General features: G+C 54.1%; 1 protein-coding gene across 8 annotated transcripts in view; it reads right to left on the bottom strand.

Moving 5' to 3' along the window:
• The window catches only part of PLEC (plectin), a gene marked incomplete at its 3' end in the record, with an annotated part of 109,328 nt that overhangs the window by 72,400 nt on the left and 17,386 nt on the right, over window positions 1–19,542 (bottom strand). For 2 of the 8 annotated variants that reach the window (XM_081919557.1, XM_081919554.1), the window contains exon 1: window positions 8,642–8,789. The exons of the other annotated variants lie outside the window; for them this stretch is intronic. In XM_081919557.1, coding sequence (XP_081775683.1) covers window positions 8,642–8,732 — 91 coding nt within the window. In that variant the 5' untranslated portion in view covers window positions 8,733–8,789. Of the gene's footprint in view, window positions 1–8,641; window positions 8,790–19,542 lie in introns of those variants that run through there. 8 annotated transcript variants of the gene reach the window in all.

Here is a 19,542-nt window from a genome sequence, read left to right on the forward strand (position 1 = left end):
CCAAGCCAACAGACAGCTGGGGCTACTGGACCCTGGGAGGGAGGGAGGGAGGATCCTGCTCCTGCAAAGCACTCCTCTTTCTCCTGCTGCTGCTTGACGGGAGGCAGCTCTAACAGCCTGTCGGAAGAACTCTGCTGGATCAGGGCCATGGCCCACCTCACCCAGATGCCTGTGGGAAACCAGGGAGCAGAGCATGAGCCCACGAGCCCTCTCCTCTCCCGTGGGGTCCAGCAATGGGTCTCAGAAGCATCGCTGTCTCCAACTGTGGAGGCAGAGGGTAGCCGTCATGGCTGGTAGCCAAGAGCCTCCCAAAGCCTTCTTTTCCATTAATTTGGCTATGCCTTGTCCACAGGGAGGACGAGGGGGAAGGACTGAAGCCACAGAAACTGGAAGCGCGGCCTTCATGATCAAGAGGAGTGGGGCAGAGGTCCAGTGGAATCTCCCCCCGTCTGTGCAAGTCACAGAATGGTAGAGTTGGAAGGGACCCCTCGGGGTCATCCAGTCCCACCCCCTGCAATGCAGGAATCTCAGCTCAAGCCTCCCTGACTGAGGGCCAGCCAGCTTCTGCATACAGACCTCCAAGGAAGGAGACCTTCTGAGGGAGTCCGTTCCACTGCTGAGCAGCTCTTACTGCCAATAAAGTTCTTCCTGATCTTCAGTCAGAATTTCCTTTCTTGTAACTTGAAGCCACTGTCTGCCCCCACATCACTCTGAGCCTCCCACTGCCAGCCTGGTGCCAGGGGATGCCCAGTGGGCACAAGGCTGCAGAGGTTGCAAGCCAGCCACACACCCCAATGCCCCCTGGCAGAAACGCCAGCTGAGATGTGCACGCCCCAAAATAAAAAGCAAACAAACTAGCTCCTGCCTCTGTGTCAAATGTGCAGAATTCCTGGTTCACTGTGGGGCTTGGGACTGGAAATAGGGGGGGCAGAGGGAAAGGGAGAGGAAGTGACTCAGCACCAGCAGCTGTGGTTCCCAGGCCCCCAGCAGCGGCCAGCACAGGGTCCTAGTGCCTGACGGGCCCATCTGAGGGCACTTTTGGTGTGGTTTCACAACGCAAAGCCACAGCCCACAAGCCTAGGGGACAGGCAGCGGGCAGCACCTGGTGCGCTGATGTTCCCAGCTCCACAAGGGCGCTATTTGTGTAAAAGGAAAAGGGGCAGAGCACAAGACCTGGCCCCAATCCCAACCGCAGGTGGCAAAGCAGCTTCCAGCCTCAGCGCTCCTCCACGGAGCCAGAATGGCTCCTCCCCAGCCTAGAACCAGAGATCTGCTGAGCTGACACTAGCAGGGGCTTCTCCCACCACAGCACAGCCCCATTTAGAGCCCCAGGGGGTCCTAGGGGTGAGGTGCCCCTCATGTTGCAAATCAAGGCCTGCCTGAGTGATGAGGTTCCGAGAAAATAAGAAAATATTTCTTTATGCTACAGGGGCTGCGAGAACACTACTGTAATTGCCAAAAATTGGGGGGAAAGAAATAATACTGACAAAAACAGAATGGCAAGATAAATTATTGGATTATATAGAATTGGCTAGAATGATTGGTGTATTTAGGGGTCAGCCCAAACAAAAATTTCAAAAAGATTGGGGAAAATACGGAGATTACCTTAAAAAGCAGTGCCCTCAAATTAATACTTGGACTTGTTTCGATTAACTTCTGCAAATAAATTATGGTGTAAAAGCTAAAAATGGAAAGAAAAGGGGGGTAAAAATGAAATAAGAAGGAAAGTGATGAGGTTCTGTGGAACTTCTGCATTCAGAGGCAGTCTACCTTCTGGCCAGCAGCTGCTGAGACCAATAACAGAAGAGAGCCAAGGAGGAAACTATGTCCCATTTTGGGTGAAGGTGCAAGGCAAGAAGACTCCAGGGCAGGCGCCCCCAAACTCAGCCCTCCAGATGTTTTTGGCCTACAACTCTAGCAGGACCAGTGGTCAGGGATGATGGGAATTGTAGTCTCAAAACATCTGGAGGGCTGAGTCTGAGGAAGCCTGAATTCTAGGAGGCAGCAGGCGGAATCTCAGAACTAGGTTCTGCAAGATCTCACCCTCCAGAACTTGCTTGCAGGAGGAAATGGCCAGAGAGCCCCCTCCCTGGGCTGTTTTGCCAGCCCCTGGTCCCAGGCTGCTCTGCACCAGCCCCAAGGCAGAACACACACCGAGTGGCTCTTGGCTCTGATCTTGAATACTTCAGAACTGCGCAGATTGCAACAGAAGTGGCGACTGAAGCAGGCAGCTCAGAAGTATCAGCTCCTTCTGGCGTCTCTCCTGGAGGAAAGGAAAGGAACGTGGCTGGATCCTGCCTGGGATGCAGAGAAGGCCGCTCAGTCACGCCTCTTGGAAGGGAGAAGAACCCCTATAGGGCCCTCCTCCCTAGAGGGTTCCAGAGAAACCCTTTTCTGTCCACTATCAGAGAACAGAAGGAGAGCCTGTGGGATCAGGCCAATGCCCATCTAGTCCTGTTCTCACAGTGGCCAACCTGATGCCCCAGTGGGAGACTCTCAAGCAGGATTCGAACACAAGAGCAGCACTCTCCCCGCCTGTGTCTTCCAGCTAGTGGGGTTTGGAAGCACTGCTGCCTCCCAGAACATGGGGCCCATTGAGTAACACGACCCACAGAGAAAGGAAGGCAGAGTCTGCACCGGGAAGAGATCCTGAAAACCCCTGCTTTCATTTTATTCTTTCTCTAGTCAGTTTCTAGTCCTTAAGATGACAGAGCAGACAGCTTTAAAATGTGTGAGAAGTTGTAACTCTTGAAATCCCAGAAACTGGAGGAGGAGGAGGAGCTGGCTAAGGTCCCCTGGGGTCTGGCAAGATGGACATGAGACGCTGCCTGCCTCCTTGCAAGGCCTGTGCTGACTCGCTCTCCACGCTTCTCAGGCCAAGGTGGGGGGGGGCAGTTTCTTTTCTTTCAAACTGGGGACTTCTGCAAGCCAAGCCAAGCCTGGGATGAGGCTCCAGCATGTCTCCTTCTCCCTAACCAGGATTAGCAGAAGCAGAATTTTGCAAACAGTAGAAAAAAGTGCAGAATAAATTATGCCTCCCCCTCAGAACTCATTTGGAGAGTTTTATTGAATAAAGGTGAAAGGAATGCCTAATGAACACAGTGAGAGACAAGGCGTCTGCATTTGCAGGATCTAGAAAACGGCACAGGATTTGATGGGTTACTTTGAGCCTAAGAACCCCCCTGCTTGGATCAGGCTGAAGGGAGTAACCCTGGATCAGGACCCTCTTTCTACGGGGGGCCAAGCAGACGCCTCTTCTGGAAGCCCACAGGGGAGCAGGAACTGAGGGCAACAGAAGGGCTCTCCTGCCCTGTGCTGGACAACAACTGTCCCTCAGAAGCATCACCTCCTCCAACTGTGGAAGCCCAGCAGAACCATCTGAGTCAAGAGCAGGGCCATTTTTCTAGAAAAATAGGTGCCAGAACTCATCTTGAACACCTCCCTTGTTCTCTTACGATGGCAATGGTGCCCACCTGAGCCAGTTCCGGTGGGTTCTGGCTAAAACAAAGCCCTGGTCAGGAGTCACTGAGAGCCTCCATGAATTTCTCCAATCCTCTTTTAAAACCACCCTGAGTTTGTGTCCATCACTACATCTAGTGGGAGGGAGTTCCACAGTCTAACTATGCACTGCATGCAGAGCTTACTTTCTGCTTCACTACACGGCCCCGTTGGGTTCCAATATTATTCAAGAGAGGGAGAGCAGCTTCTCCCTATCTGCTCTCTCCACAGCTTGCCTAATTTTAATGCACCCCCATTCTTTATTCACTGTTTTTCTAAACAAAAAAAGGCCCCAATGTCATCAGCTTTCCTCCTGGGCGAGTTGCTCCAGCCCTTTGGTCAATTTGGCTGCCCTGGTCTGAGCCTTTTCTAGCTCTGTGGGCTCCCCTTTGAGGCACTGGCAGGCAGAACTGCCCATGGCGCTCCAAGCTGTGCCACAGATCTGCATAAAGGGATCTTGATTCTGTGCAGCGCAGCAGAGCTCCCACTGAGCCCTCACCCCCCCCCCCCGGCAACACCCCCCTTGCTCCTGGGCCAGGCGCCCTCCTCCCTGCCCCAAGCAGGCAGAGGAAGGTGCAGGGGACCCCCCAGAGGTCTGGGCCCCCTGCATGGCCACTTGGCTGGGGCAGGGCCACTTGGCCTGACTCCATCTCTCTGCCTGCAGCAATCCTGGGGGGGTGCTATTTACAATTTGGAGGAACTCCACAGCCCATGCTCTATCCTCGCCCCCCCCCCGTGTGAGTCTGGACCAGCAGGAACATAAAGGGGGTCCCCCTAGGCAGAGCACCCTGTCCTTTGCACCACGCAGCGCTACAGGAACGCCTGCCAGGCCACTTGCCAGAATCAGCCACAGCAGCAATTCCAGCCGCACTGCAGCCTTGCAGGGCCATAAATCCTGGTGCACCAGCAAGGAGGATGAGTCTGGCCAGCCAGCCAGCCAGCCAGCCCTCCGGCATCTCCCAGTCTTGCGCTTGGGGGCCTGGCTCTCTCGCTAGTATCTCCATGTTCCTGCATTGCGCCTCACCCCACCCACTGCCCCTTCCACACCAGCTCCAAAAGGGGCCAGTGACAGGCAGGAGCTACACTGGCCCCCCAGGCAGGCAGAGGTGGCTGCTGCTCCTGCTCCAGCAGGTGCTTCCCCCCCCCCCCCAGGCTAGAAGGAGCAAGGCAGGGATGGGCGTGACTCACAGGAGCCCCAGCTCAGTGCAGCAGACAGCCAGGATTGGAAGAAGGCCCTCACACAAATCTATGGCGGGACCACATTCGGAATATAGTGTGTGCAGTATTTGGTTGCCTAACCTCAAAATGGATAATTCAGAGTGGGAAAAGGTTCAGAAAAGGGTCACTGAAATGCTCGGGGGGGGGGAGTGATGGAGCAACTCTCCTCTGAAGAAAAGCTGCAGAATTGGGGGCTTTTTAGCTTAGAAAAAGGCAAGTCAGAGGCAGCAAGAGAGAAGTTTATAAGAGGATGCAAGACCTGGAGGAAAATAGAGACACATTTGTCTCCTTCTCCCACATAACACCAATTAAGTCCTTCTTCACACAGCGCCGTTAACCTGTGGAACTCCCTCCCACAGGAGGCAGTGATGGCTTTCAAAGAGAATGGATAAATTCATGGAGGATTGGGGGGGGGGCTATCAGGGGCTATTATTAGCCAGGATGGCTGTGTTTGCCTTCACTGCTGAAAACCCGACAGGAGGGGAGAGGGCTCTTGGGGTTCAATTCTGCCTGTGGATTCCCACAGGCAACTGTCTGGCCTCTGTCAGGGCTTCTGCTGCAGCAAGTTCTGGGAAGACAGAGCAAGCAGAGGATGCTAAGCCACCCCCCATGTCCCCCACCCACAGGAAAGCATACCTGGCTTATTTATGAAATGTTCAGACCACCTTTTATCCCATAGCATCCTGGGGTAGTGTTCAAAAAGCAAAGGACTTTGTTGGCCCAAAACTGGAAATCACAAGAAGTTCCCACCATTGCGGAGTCGCAGACGCAAATGACGGACTATGCGGAGCTAGCCAAACTGACCGGCAGGATTCGGGATCAGGACGATCAGAGATTCCAGGAAAATTGGAGTAAATTTATTGTATACTTAAAGGATAACTGTAAAAACTTAAAAGACACTAGCAGGTTTGAAGTAATTCCTACAATGTAGATAAGATAGATAAGATGTAAAAAGTTAAAATACGCAACTGGATTTGATAAGGGATACCAACTGAAGGGAAGGAGGGAAGTTGCAAGCTCGGCAGAGCAAAAAGGTTTATGTGTTGATTAATGTATTGTAAGAATGAACATGTAAAGAAAATGATACAAATTTACGGGGGTGGGGGACAAAAAGCAAAGTCAAACCAGACCACATAAGTAGCTGGCATCCGTCTGTCTCAGGAGACGAAGGGAGAGTGTGCCTTGGGGTGAATTTCACCCTTGGCAAGTTCAGCGCCTGCTTCTGCACTGTGCAAAAACTAATTAAATCCAGGACACCCCACCAAAAGAAGTAAATAGTAGCAGACATGTTTTTTAAATGCCCAGATCTAGGCTGACAAATCTTCCACAACCATCTGCATGAAACAATCCAAGTTTTGACATTCTGGCCTTTGGCAGCCCAGACCCCACCCCCAATGCTGGGCTCTGGAAATATTACGGAGGGCCTCCCCAGACCCTCCCAAACTCTCACTTGCAGGAACTGCCTTGCATGCAAAGAAACAGGTGACACAGCTCTGGTTACTCCTGCAAAGGGAGAGGTGTGGCAATTGCGGGGAGGGGTTGTGGAAGCATTTCTCAAGAGGCAGCAGACACTCAGCAATTCCCCCCCCCACCTCAAAAGTGAGCTCTGCAGCTACCAGCAGCGCCCCTTTGAACCACTCAGTGCAATGGCCCACATTGGTCAAAACAGCTGCCCTACTTGAATCTTGGAACAGCCACACATAACAGGGGCAGACCTAGGCTGGCATCACCCACAAGTCACTGCCAGATGGGGGGGCATGGCAAGGAAGAGACAACACCCAGGTGGAGAAGAGCCTGGTGGGGCTGAACTTTGCCTGCCACTTTCAAGTCACGCTTCCTGCATTGCAGGGGGTTGGACTAGATGTCCACAGGTTCACTTTCAACTCTGCAAGTCTAGGATTCCACCTGGTGGGAGGAACATGTGCAGACAACCGTTGTCTCGTAGCCACAGAGCCACAACGCAATGCCACACACGCTTCTGCCTTGCACAAGAGTGGGAGGCAGCAGGGCTTCTCCACCTAGCAGGGCTTCTCTTCCTGAATGTTCCTACTCTGCCATCCTGACTGCTGCGAGGATTTAAAAAAGGGGGGGGAAGGAGAGAGGGAAACTGCAATGGAACAAATAAACTGCAGATTTCTGGGGTTCCCAAATGAGCCCCCAATTCCCAGCCCTGAGAGCTGAACTGGGCACAGCCCCGCCCACCTGCTGTCAGTCAGGAAAAGGGTAGGGCAGCCTGCCTGTCCTTTGAAGGGCAGCTGAGAAGCATGGAGGCAGCTCCATGGGACTCTGGGGGGGGGGACAGAGTACCCCCATTCCCTGCCCATCATCCCTGAGAGAAATCAAGGAGGACTTTGGCAACAAGGGCAGCCTATGGGGGGGGGGGAGATTGCAGAGGAAGGTGGGCCAGAGTAAAGGGAGGGGGCCCCCAGGAAGCTTCTAAATAGCTCCCAGGTCCCTCTCCCACCACATGCAGGTGGGAGATCCCTTTGAGAGGGGACACACTCCTTCCCCCCCCCCAGAAACTGCTGCCCAGCATCCTGCCTAGGGGACCCACTGCCCACCCCCAGCCCAGCCTTCACATGCTCTGCAATCAGAAAATGTCTGGAAATTGGGGGGGGGGGGGCAATGCCAAAGACTGACAGAGAGAAGCTGCTCTCAGGGGTAATAAATAAATCAATCAGGGTGTGCAGAGTGCCTTTGTCTAAGTGGCCACAACCAGCCTGAGCGGAAAGGGGAGGGGTTCGGGTCAAAGGGCAACGGCATCCCACCTCCCCAAAGTGGAGCTAAAGTGAAGAGATGTGCATTAGGAACTGAGCAGAGAGCATCTCCAGATCAAAAGGGTTCCAGCTTTCTCAGCTCTCAGGGGGCCAAAAAATGTGCCCTGGCTAGTTTGAAGCCCTCAAGGCGTGGTCCTTGGCCCAGGAAGGCAGGGGGGGGCTCTGCTCCCTAGCTCCCCTCAGTCACTGGCAGAACCCAGGAGGGGGAGGCAAAGGAAGCGACCACAAGCAAAGTCCGCCCATTGCTCCATCTGGCTCAGGATTGTGCCCACTGACTGGCACCAGCTTTCCAGCATTTCAGATTTTGTGCATGAAACTTCCAAGGAGAGAAGGGGGCGAGGGGGGCACCTAGAGTGAGCCCCCCATCCCTGGCACACACAGCCCAGCACCTGCTCCCCAAGGGGCAACCCTGATCGGCTTTTCCCATCTCCTGTCAATGCTCAGCACCTTGTGGTATGTGGGGCCCCTTCCTCAGGACTCTGCCCCACACCCTGCCAACTTCTGCCCCCCGCACAGAGCAGCCCCAGACCCAAAGCCTCGCCCCTTAATCGACAGCAGCTGCAGAGGGAGGGAGCAACCAAACCCCCAGCTCAGCTTCTCCTCGGAGGGACTGAAGTTGGAGCCACCCGGAGAGTTGCAGCTTCTGCTTCCAATATGGTCCGTTTTTATTCCCTTTTCGCTTCACCAAAACCAAAACCTTCCCCAAACAGAAGCGAGCCTGCTCTGCTGTTCTAAAGAGCAACGCGCTTCTCGCGTTTCACCCGACTTAAAAGGACAGGAAGGCGGAATATCGACGTGTTAATTGATTTTACTAATTGGCCCCGCGGCCCCCAAGCCGGCCCTGCCCACTTCAGCGCGCTAACGGAGCGCATTAATGGAGCCCCGAAGGGAAAGGGCAGCAGGGCTGGGCCAGGACCCTTCCTCTCCAGCAGCGCCCCGGGGTCTCGCCGGCCTGCCTGCCCGGCTCCCCTTGGTGGGCCTCGCTCCCCGGCGCCCGGGGCTCCGCAACAGGTCCGGCCCGACGCAAACTTATGCCCTATTAAGGGAAGGCGGCGGCGGCGGTGCGTGGCGCCCATCGGGCACCGGGAGCTCCCTGGGCCGCCCGCGCCACGTGGGGCGCACCGCCCGCCGCCCGCCCGCCTGCCTACCTTTGTACTTTTCGCGCACGTCCTCGTAGGCTTGGATGAAGTCCTTCTCCTCGGGGTTGGGGGGCAGCAGGCTGAGGTTGAAGGTGGCCATGGCGCGGGGCGGACTGGCCGGCGAGGGGGCGCCCGGCCTGCCTGCCTGCCTGCCTGCCTCTCGGGGGCGGGGAAGCGCGACGGGGAGGGAGGCGGCTCGGCCGGGGAGCCAAGCCCTGCAAGGACATTCCAGCTGCCGGCCGGGCCCGACCCTTTAAAGGCACCGCCGCCCACGCCGCCCAACCCCGGCCGGGGCGGAGGAGCGACGGGGCGGGCCGGCCGGTCGACGGACTGCGGAGCACCTGCCACCTGGGGGCCAGGCCTGGCAAGCGAGGGCCGTTGTGCCGGCCCGCGAGGTGGCGGCTGCTGCCAGGGACCCCGCCGTCCCCTTGGGAAGGAGGCGACGCAGGGCCACTTCCAGACTCCTCGGAAGAGCCCAGCCCTCGAGGGACGAGGCCACAGGGAGATCCCAGCTAGCCCGGTCTCCTGTCCTCCCGGGGCCCACGGGGGTCTCTTCCGGGCCTGAGCGCAACTGCAGCTGCTCTCCCCACCTGCAGCTCCCAAAATCCTGCCCTCAGACGGGGAAGAGAGGCGGTAGCCATTGTGGCTAGTGGCCTGCAATAGCCTGGTCCTCCAGGAATTTGCTCCCTTCCCTTTTAAAGTCTCAGCCATGCCACCTCTAGGGGGAGAGAGCTCCATAGGGCGCAGGGTCAGGCCAACAGGGCCCATCTGGTCCAGCATCTTATTCTCACAGTGGTGGTAAATCAGGACCAGAGAGCAAGGGCCGCTCCGCCTCCTCTCTGGGGACGCAGAACAGAGCCCTCCTGGCTACATCCGCAGCCCTCCGTCTCCTCCATGAATTTGTCTCAGCCTCTTTCAAAGCCATCCAGGTGGGTGGCCTCTCCATCAATGACACCAGAGGTGTTGGGTGGCCATGCCTTGGTTCTTCCTTCTGTGACTGGTATGGGGAGGGTCTGTGCTGGGGGACCCTGGAACCCCAAGAAGGGGACCCAGATCTAAAGACTGGCAGGCTGCAGAGGGATTTCGAGGGCAAGAGTCCTCCTCCTGTGGATTTCTCCTGCATGTCCTCCCACCCACCCCCAGTTCTGCCTGAGCCTCTGGCCCAGCCATCTTCTCTTGATAGCAGGAGTGTAACTCGAGCGGGTGGGTGGGTGGGCAGGCGGGCTCCCCCTCCCACAAAGCCTAGCAGGACAGACAGAGGGAGAGAGACGGGGCCATGTGTCGTTTTATTGCGCCAACCCGCCTGCCCCACCCCCTGCAAGCTATGAGGCCAACAGGTATTTATAAAGCACCCGCTCTGACTCCAACAGGTTCCAGGGATTTTTCCAGCAGAGGAGTTCTTTCTCTCTCCAACCCACCCCCCCAACTCCGCAATGGCCAATTATCCCTCGTCTTCCCGCAGCTGGCACATGTGCCCCACCACTGACGTCAGCGGCAACAAAATAGCCCCATGGCTGCACCAAAAGTCCTGGGAAGAGTCCACAGACGGGGGGGGGGGGAGAGTGAGAACCCCAGCGGGATTATTTGTGCTGCAGAACTCAGAGTGCCCCAGCCTGGCCCAAGTATGCGCTATGAAGTCAACGTGCCCTCTTAGGGAATGACAATCGCCTCGTGTTCCTGAGCCTGCAGGACAGAGCACAGTGGCACCAGGGGGGAGCCAGGGGGGTTGGGGCAAAGCAGGGGGCACAATTCAGCTGGGGAGGGGGCCATCCAGGGCATTAATTCAGGCAGGACTTGGAGGACCAGCTGGCATAGGCAGGGCTGCCCACCCACTCATCCCGCTGGGCGTGGTTTTGGGGGTCCTCCTCTGCACCCAGTTTGCCAAGGTCTCCTGTATGATGGGGAGAGAGGAAAGGTCAAAGGTCGGGCTCACTCCTGCAGGGGTTGAGAGCCAGCCTGAGCCCCCTGCTCCAGCCCCAGCAGTCATGCTCAGACTCTGGCGTTGGCCCCCTGGCGGTGTGCCAGGAGCTCCCGTGACTCAGCCCTGGGGCAGAAGGGAGTGGCGTCAGGTGGACTCTGGGCAGGCTGTGGCCATGCCAGGCTGATCACTGGCCTTTGATAGGAGCAGGCGTGCCAGAAACCAGCCGGGGAACTCCCCTGGGGTGCCCCGCCTGGGTTACCCAGGGCAGCGCCACAGAGGGCATCTGGAGGGGCCAAGAGGGAGCCTCTGCCACTGGTCTGAGCCACCTGCTGGTGGCCTGAGGGCAGCCAGCAAATGGGTTGCTCAGGGAACTCCCCATAAAAGCTCCTTGCCAGCCGCCAACTGCTCGGCTCGGCTGCTCTGGCTGCGAAGAAGCAAAGGCAACCTGGCCGGCCCTTTGGAAGCAGCGCCAGCGAGAACTGAAAGAAGCACCTCTGGGCTGGAGGGAACCCAAAGGCCATCCAATCCAGCCCCTCCCCACCCCCATTCAGAAGAGATAAGAGGAAGGACTTCTGCATGCAGGGCAGAAGTCCTTCCCACAGGAGGCCACCAGCCTAGAGGGATTTATACAAATTCAAGGCAGGGGGGCCATGGAGGGCTCTGTTCCACCCCCACAACTGGGGGCAACAATGTTTCTGGATACCAGATACTGGAAACCACAGGAAGGTTTCCCACAGGCCTCTGGACGGCCACTGTGAGAACAGGAGGCTGGGCTAGTTGGCCATTGGCCTGATCCTGCAGGCACTTGCAATGTTCACATGATCCTTTCTAGGCACTTGGGGTGCCAGTGCCTTAATGCAGGGCCCACCCTCTTTCTTACCCATCGTGAAGTCAAGCTAGGCTCAGTGTTGGGGGTCACCATCAGTGGTCCCTCATAACCAGCAAAGGGACACACACGCAGCACCCCAGAGGCTTCTGCCCAGATGACTCATGCTAGTAAGCCAGGCTGCCTGCCAGATTCCTTTCCCAAGCATCATCGCTTCCCAGCTCTTCCCAGTGTCCCTTGTGGGTTTGGGTTAACCCCGTGGGAGCTGAGCTGCACCCCACACATCCAACCATCATGAGAACGGCAACTTCGCTCACAGAAAAACCTAGTCGCGACTAAGGCAAAGGAGAGTCCACAGTCTCCCAGGAGAGACTGCTCCACTGTCGAACCGCTCGTGTGTCGACACTTAGGTTTGCAGGAAGCGCACCCCAAGGGCAGAATTGGACCACGACATTTCCCTGGACCTCAGTAGGGAGAAGCTGCATGTGGCAGAATTACACACACACATGCACACCTCCCCCAGAGGAAAGAGGCTCAAAAGTGCTTAATTGTGCCTGGATCGCTGCCCTCTAGTTTTCATGCCCCCAGCTTGGGATGAGAAGAAAAGGGAGCTCTCTTTGGTTGCCAGGATACCTCCTTCCATGGGAAGAGCAGCTGCCTTCTGGGAGCTGAGGGGCCTCCTGACATCCCCCCCCCACCGGATTCCTAGAGCCAGGGGCAAACATTTCAGCCACAAGGTCACAAACTCTGCTTTGCCAGGCTAGCCTGGATCCTTGCTGGGAGGAGGAGGAGGAGGAGAGCAGGACTTGGGTCCACTTCCACGCTGGCTGGGCCTGGCAGGAAACTCTGGACTCCACAGGCCAGCGATCAAAGGGCTCCTAGGTATGAATAATGCCCCCCACCTGCATTCCAGAGCAGGGATCGCCTCTGAACCTTTGGCAGGAGGAGGGGAGGAGGCGCAAACTTGCCAGACAAGAGGCTTTGCTGCCAGTGATCTTGGGGTCAAGCACATTCCTCTCCCAGGAGGGGAATCCCACAGAATTATTGAGTTGGAAGGAACGCCAGGGGTCATCTAGTCCAACCCCCAGCAAGGCAAGAACCAGAGTTCAAGTGTCCCTGACAGGGGCTTGACCCTTAAACACCTGGTGCCTTTTGCCCCACCCTCTTTGGGGCACTCCTCTTCCTGGCGACAGGTCTCCTGGCAGACATGGCAGCATTTCACAATGCAGCCAGGTGTGGGGCTGAGGGGTTGCACCTGGGCGAGCAAAAGTCCCTTCAGGGCTCCTCCTTCACCCCCCCCCCCAGGGATGGCTGGAGGGAGGAAACTGGCTCTCTTACTGGTAATCAGGCTCTACCCAGAGTGCAGGAGCAGGATGATGCCCTTCCAGGCTGGCCCCCAGCCTCTGCCCAAGATTGCTTAAGGCAGGTGAGTGACCTGGGGGGAGGGAGTGTCTGTCCAGGGAGGGTGATGTCATCTCCCCAGGTGGGTGCTATTTGCCGAACCTCTGCACACCAAATAAATAAGCTTTTCAGACAGAGAAACCCAATGAACAAGCCCAGCCAAGAGGGAGGCCACACCTGTGTGCAGGGCGAAGGGTTAAGCTGCCACAGCCCTGAGATTGCAGCTACCCAAAATAAAGACAAGTGAGTCCTCTGAGTCCTCCAGAATCCCCCCTCAGGCTGGAGGGAAGCAAAGCAGGAGGCTTGAAGAAGAAGAAATTCCTACGAAAGAAGAATGGCAGATGAAATTAATGGGCTATGCAGAATTGGACAAAATGACAGGAAGGATTCGGAACCTGCGGGACCAGAGATTCACAGAAGATTGGAAGAAGCATATAAATTATTTGAAGAGCAACTGTAATCAACAAATTACGCTAGTAGGACTACGAGAAGGAGAAATATATGAAGTGTTACAAAGTAGAAAAACAAAAAAAAATCCTTCCAGTAACACCTTACTGGAAGGAATTTTTTTTGTTTTGACTATGGCAGACCAACACGGCTACCTATCTGTAAAGTAGAAAAAGATAGAGATATTGGTTATGTGTTTGAAATGTAATAGGGAAAATAAGAAATGCACACTAAGAGACTATATTGGGAAATTTTCAGACAGGACTGATGGAAGTAAAAAAAAATTGAATAAGATGTAAGAGTATGCTTAATTATTGTTGAAAATGGTATGTTAAAAAACTAATAAAAAATTATATTTAAAAAAGGAAGCAAAGCAGGAGGACCACAGAATGGCAGAGTTGGAAGGCATCCTCAAAGGTCATCTAGTCCAGCTGAAGAATCCCTGACGGAGGCCCCCCCAACCTCTGCCTTGAAACCCCCAAGGAAGGAGAGCCCACTGCCTCCCCAGGGAGTCCGTTCCATGGCTGAGAAGCTCTCATTCTCCAGGAGCAGAGAGGGAGTCACCCCCAGTTTCCTCCCTTGAGCTCCCCCAGGGCGGTTTCAGAGGGTCCCCTGGGACTCGGATGTTTCTCAAAACTGGGGGGTCATAGCATGTCCCTTGGAGAAGAGAACGCATCTCCCAAGCTCCCCATGGCCTGCCAGAACTGCAAGTTAAAGTCAGAATATCCCTTGGATAAAATTAATAATAATAATAATAATAATAATAATAATAATAATAATAATAATAATAATAATAATTTATTTATACCCCACCCTCCCCAGCCAAGACCGGGCTCAGGGTGGCTAACACCAAATATAAAAACAATTGATTGAATACAGCTTAAAAAACAAGATTAAAATACAACATTGCAACATTAAAATGCAACCTCATTTCAGTAGGAACTCAAATCAAAAACTTTTTTGGGGATGAAAACGTCAAGTCTTCACCAAGGCCAACTATCCAGACTGGTCCTACGTGGGCCAGAAAAAAGCCAGGGAAATCCCCAAATAGGAGTTCCATCACAGAAGGAGAAAGGAAAAAGGAGGAGGGGAAGGGGATCAAGTTGATTCCAAGCCAAAGTGAGGAAAATACACACATTTTTGCGCCCTCAAGGGGTGTCCACCATCGCTAGTGAAAGACAGATAGGAACAAAGTTGCTTTCAAAGCAGTGACTTGAACACACACAAATGGGGAGTTCCTTGTACAGTCAAACCTCGGCTGCCGAACATAATACGTTATGGAAACCCGTTCAGCTTCCAAAATGTTCAACAACTGAGGCGCGGGTTCCAATTTGCTGCAGGAGCTTCCTGCACTCAGCAGAAGCCAAGTTGGCCGTTCGGCGTCTGAAAAACGGAAGATTTACTTCCAGGTTTTCAGCATTTGGGAGCCAAAACATTCCAAAACGGAGGTGTTCGGGATCCGAGGTCTGACTGTACATAAAATGTGATGGTTGTTTAGTACTGCTGGGCACTGAACCAGCACCGGGGGGGGGGGTTTCTTCTCCCCATCACCCACTGTGCCCTTCAGAGACACACCTGCCTTTGCCACCTGATCCAAAGCGCCACCGAAATAGCTGGAGAATGAGGAGCCCTGCCAGGCATTGTGCAGGGGGCACGGCAGGCAGGGAGAAGACCCTCTCCAAGGACAACGGGTGCTGGAAAGCAAAGGGAGCCTTGCTTGGCCACTGCCTCACCCCACTCTGTCTGAGACCACTGAGCAATGCTGCCCTCCTTTCCAGCAGCAGTTCAATGGATGCCGGAAAGCGAACCCAGGACCTTCTGCAGGCAAAGCAGATGATCTCTGGCCCCATCCCCAAAAAGATCGCCAATGGGAGCGTCTCACAGAGCCAGGTTCAAAGTCCTAATAATTTACAACGCCCTGAAGAACTTGGGTCCAGGGCACCTCAGGAATCGCCTGAACCCTTCTGATCCAGCTCAATCACTGAAGGAAGCTCATTTTACAACATCTGCCTCATTGACCCGGTCCTGTGGAACTCCCTGCCAATGGAGATTCAGCGGGTGCCATCTGTGCCAACTTTTAAAAGCTTGCTGAAAACTTTACTCTTCCATCAGGCCCAAGCAGGCAGTTAATACATCCCTTCCACAATCGTCTCCTGATGTTTGTGTTTAATTCTGTTGCTTTGAACTTGTTTCTAAGTTTTTTCTTATTTTACTGTGTGGCTTTGTATTATTGTAAACCACTGTGATAGAAATGATACAGTGGGATGAATTTTTTTTTTATAAATAAAGAGTCGCACCCCTTCCACTCCCCCTGGCAGGTAGCCAGACCTCTTTCCCCAGGAGGAAATGCCCACAGCCAGGAAAGGCTCCCATGTGATGAGTGCGCATGCCAGAGAATTCCTCCAGGGAAGACCATCTCACCTGCAGGCCAGGAGAGGCTCCGCAGCCTCCATGCCCTGGCATCAAGGCAGCCAAAGCCGGGAACCTGAGACAGGTGAAGCCAAGGACACAGAGGGAGGGCCCAAAGAGGGCAGGACTGGGTGATCCAGGCCCCTTCCTTCGCAGGGCTCTCTGCTCCCTCAGGCATCCCTGGCATGCCACCCGGGCCCAAGTCCTTCAGCATTCAGAAGTGGCACCTGGGCAAAGCGCCAGGAGGGGCACAAAGACAGGCAGAGGAAACCAAGTGCCCTCAAGCCTGTGGCTGGAGCCTGGAGGGCAGGGGCACCCAGAGAGAAGCTGAAGGGGAAAGGGGCGCCTCTGTGGGATTCAGAGCTCAGCCTCAGTGGAAAGAACTGCAGCCCCTGGTCTCCCTAGGAGCAGAAGGAAAAGACTTCGGGGGAAGCCAGTGAGATTCTGCCCACCAGAGAGAAGAACCAGGGAGCTGGAAGGGAGAGGCCAAGGGTGCCCCCCACCCCCCACAAGGCCAGGCCCCAGCCCTCAACCAGCCAGTGCAAGGCAGAGCACACCACAGGGCTGTAACTCATCAGCACAACACCTGGGTTCAGTCCTCCGCACCTCAGTACCTGATGGACCACCTCTCCCCACAGAAACTGACCCTGCACGTGTCCTTTGAGGGCCTTCTCTAGGTGCCCCCTGCCTGAGAGGTCCAGAGGGTAGTAACACGAGAACAGGCCTTTTCTGTGGTTGGCTTTCCCCAAGGAGGCTCGCCTGGTGCCATCATCACATGTCTTCAGGCGCCAGGCAAAAACAGTCCTCTTTACCCTTCAGGCATTAAACAGTCTATGTGCCGTGGTGTCCAAACTTTTTTCAAAGAGGGCCAGATTTGATGAAGTGAAGGGCCGTGGGGGCCAACCGAAGGGCTAACCAATGTTGTTGAGCTTCTCTAAGGATTCAAGTTGTTGAGGGTGTTTTTAGGACTTTACCCCAGGAAATAGACTGCCACAGGGGCCAGTGGGCCGGATTAGGCCCCCCAAATAGACTTTGGACATGTCTGGTCTATGGTATTTTAAATGTGGGGGGACTATTATCATGAATATTCTATTATTACGCTGTGTATTATTCTTTATTATCATGCTGCGCAAATTAAGTTCTTAGTGTTGTACACGGTCTGTCCCGGACTGAGCAAGTGAGCCTGGCCAGGAGGTGGTGGACTCTCCTTCTTCGGAGGATGGGTGGGGTATAAATATGTTGTTGTTGTTGTTAGCAGTGGTTGGCTGGCCATCTGTCATGGATCCTTTAGCTGAGACTCCTGCATTGCAGGAGGTTGGACTAGATGACCAACTGCCATTCTATGGTTCTGTGGTTCAAATCCCTACTCAAACATGGAGCTCACCGGGTGACCTCAGGCCAGGAGCTGCTTCTCAGCCAAACCTACCTCGCAGGGTTGTTGCAAGGATAAAATACGGAGGGGAGAACGATGCACATTACCTTGAGAACCTTGGAGGAGAAGATGGGATCACGGAATCATAGACAGAAATGCAAGAAGTAAATACAGTGGACGCTCGGGTTGCGAACGTGATCTGTGCGGGAGGCACGTTCGCAACCCACAGCGTCTGCAACCCACAGCGCCACGTCTGCGCACACGCAGGTTGCAATTCGGCACTTCTGTGCATGTGCAAAGTGCAATTTAGTGCTTCTGCACATGCGCGAGCTCCGAAACCCGGAAGTAACCCGTTCTGGTACTTCTGGGTTTTGGCGTGTCCGTAACCTGAAAATGCGCAACCTGAAGCGTCTGTAACCCGAGGTATGACTGTAAATAAATGGGCTGTCCATGGGTCCAATTCCAGGCCTTGCCCTCCCTCCTGTGGGGCTGAGGGAGGTGCAGAGAAGCTGGACTGGACACTGCCCAGCCTGAGATCAGGGGAAGGACCCAGCCGGGAGCGCTGGCCTAAGGGAGGAAGAGAGGGGGACACCGTGGCCCCCGCTCTCTGCCCAGGCGGCTCCTGAGTCTCTGATTGGCTCCTCCCAGGGCTCCATTGCTGCCAATGGACAAGGAGCAGCTTGGGGGGCGAAGGGACCTGTATTGCAGGGCCCCCTGCTGGAGGCTGCTCTCAGTGCAGGGCAGGACCAAGGATATCCTGGTGGGGATCCCCAGTGGAGACGATATCGGTGAAATAGAAGAATATGCATACAAATTGGGTAACCTACCAGCAACTGGTAAAAATAGAACAGGGCCAATAGGTCACCAGATTTTTTTTTCAATGAATCCAGGGGCACTTTTCAACTTCAATGGAGTTTGTACGGGGACTGATTTGTAAATCCGGGGACTGTCCCTGGGAAATGGGGACGTCTGGTAACCTTACAATGCACATATGTGTAAACCTTTCTTTCTTTCTATTTTGTAGAGATAAAAACCTCAAAAAAAATTTAATTTATCAGTTTTTTTAAAAAAGGAGAGTGACCCAGAGGATGAATGGAGCAGGATGACCCCCCCCCATCGCAGGCAGAGAGCCAAGCAGAGCAGCAGCAGCAGAGGCTGGAGGCCTCAGCCTCAAACAGAGCAAGCAAACAAGACCTGCCCCACGCCTTGCTGGCTACGCAGGTGGTGGCTGGGTGTGCCCCTCCCTCTGCCAACAGGAAAAGAGCTGTGGGGGCCAGGCACCTGGATAGCGCAAGGGTGGGGGGGGTCTGGGGTCTGCAGGGTCTCTCATTCTCACCCCAACAAGCCTCAGGGGTTGCTGTGTTGTAGTGATCAGATGGGATTACCAAAAGGAATTCTAAGATATACATCAAGCCACTGTGTCCACGATGAATGCATTGTGTTGACTGGGTTTAATGTATTGACCATAATTTCTGATTAAATCCCATCAGCTTCTACATTTATGCCATATTTCCTCTACTGCCCATTTCTCTTGCTTGACAAGTCATGCACCCAGCACCCAGGCAGGCATCCTGGGTCATCAGAGACAGTGGGCAGTTTCTTTGATGTAGCTTTTCTGATATGTTAATCTTAGGATGTTAATCTTAGGGCCAGGAAAGAGATCTCACCCGAAGGTGATCGAAGGTGATAATTGATCATTGATCACTGTCCTCCTGGCCATCCTTCTTATCATGTTTATCCCTTGTTTATCACCTTCCAGGGTTGCCAGACAGCACTCCTTTGTAGTTCTGTTCTTTATTTACCCCAGAAGTGCATGCTTAATTAGCTTTTGTAGTTTAACTTTGTCCCCACCTGGGGTTTGTTGAAATGCTCAGTAGAAATCTGATTGGTTTTTACAAACACTCTGTAAAAGGTTCTTGTGAATAAAACGACCTGGGGGGGCAGAGAGAGAGATTATTATAGGCACCCTTCCCAGAATTCAATCCTTCCTTTGCTTTGGGAAGGCCTCACTCTGTAAAACCAGCAACTGGCTTTGCTAACAGCCAGGAAGAATGAAGGCCAAGGAGGAGCTCTTTGCCCTCCCCTCCAACCAAAAAGAATCCCCTTACGCACATCACAGAAATGGCCAAAAGGCTCTCGAGGCCAAAACCCAAGACCTCCAACCCACCCGACTGACCACCAATCCTTGGACTGCCCCTGTGATGCCAGCTGGAAGGAGTTTCAGGTTTGGGGGAAAGGTCTTTCTGTTTTCCCAAGGCTTGCAGCTTTTAGTTTTTCAGCTTTGCATTTGCTTCTGAGTTTCATTGTTTTCCATCTGCAAATCGTTTGGTTCTTTCTATCTTTGGCTTCTTTTAATATTGCTTTTGTTCTTCTTGTGAAATTGTTAAATTGGAAGCCTCCTGGTAGATTCATGAAACCAAAAAGCAAAACAGATTTTTTTTAAAAAAGCTGACTATAATAACTAGAGAGAGCAGGTGCCAGCCAGCTGCTTAGCAGGAAAGTGCCAATCAAAAGGAAATGGCCAGGATGCTCAG

Source organism: Podarcis melisellensis, assembly GCF_964234715.1.
Source record: "Podarcis melisellensis genome assembly, chromosome: 7".
NCBI lineage: Eukaryota > Metazoa > Chordata > Lepidosauria > Squamata > Lacertidae > Podarcis > Podarcis melisellensis.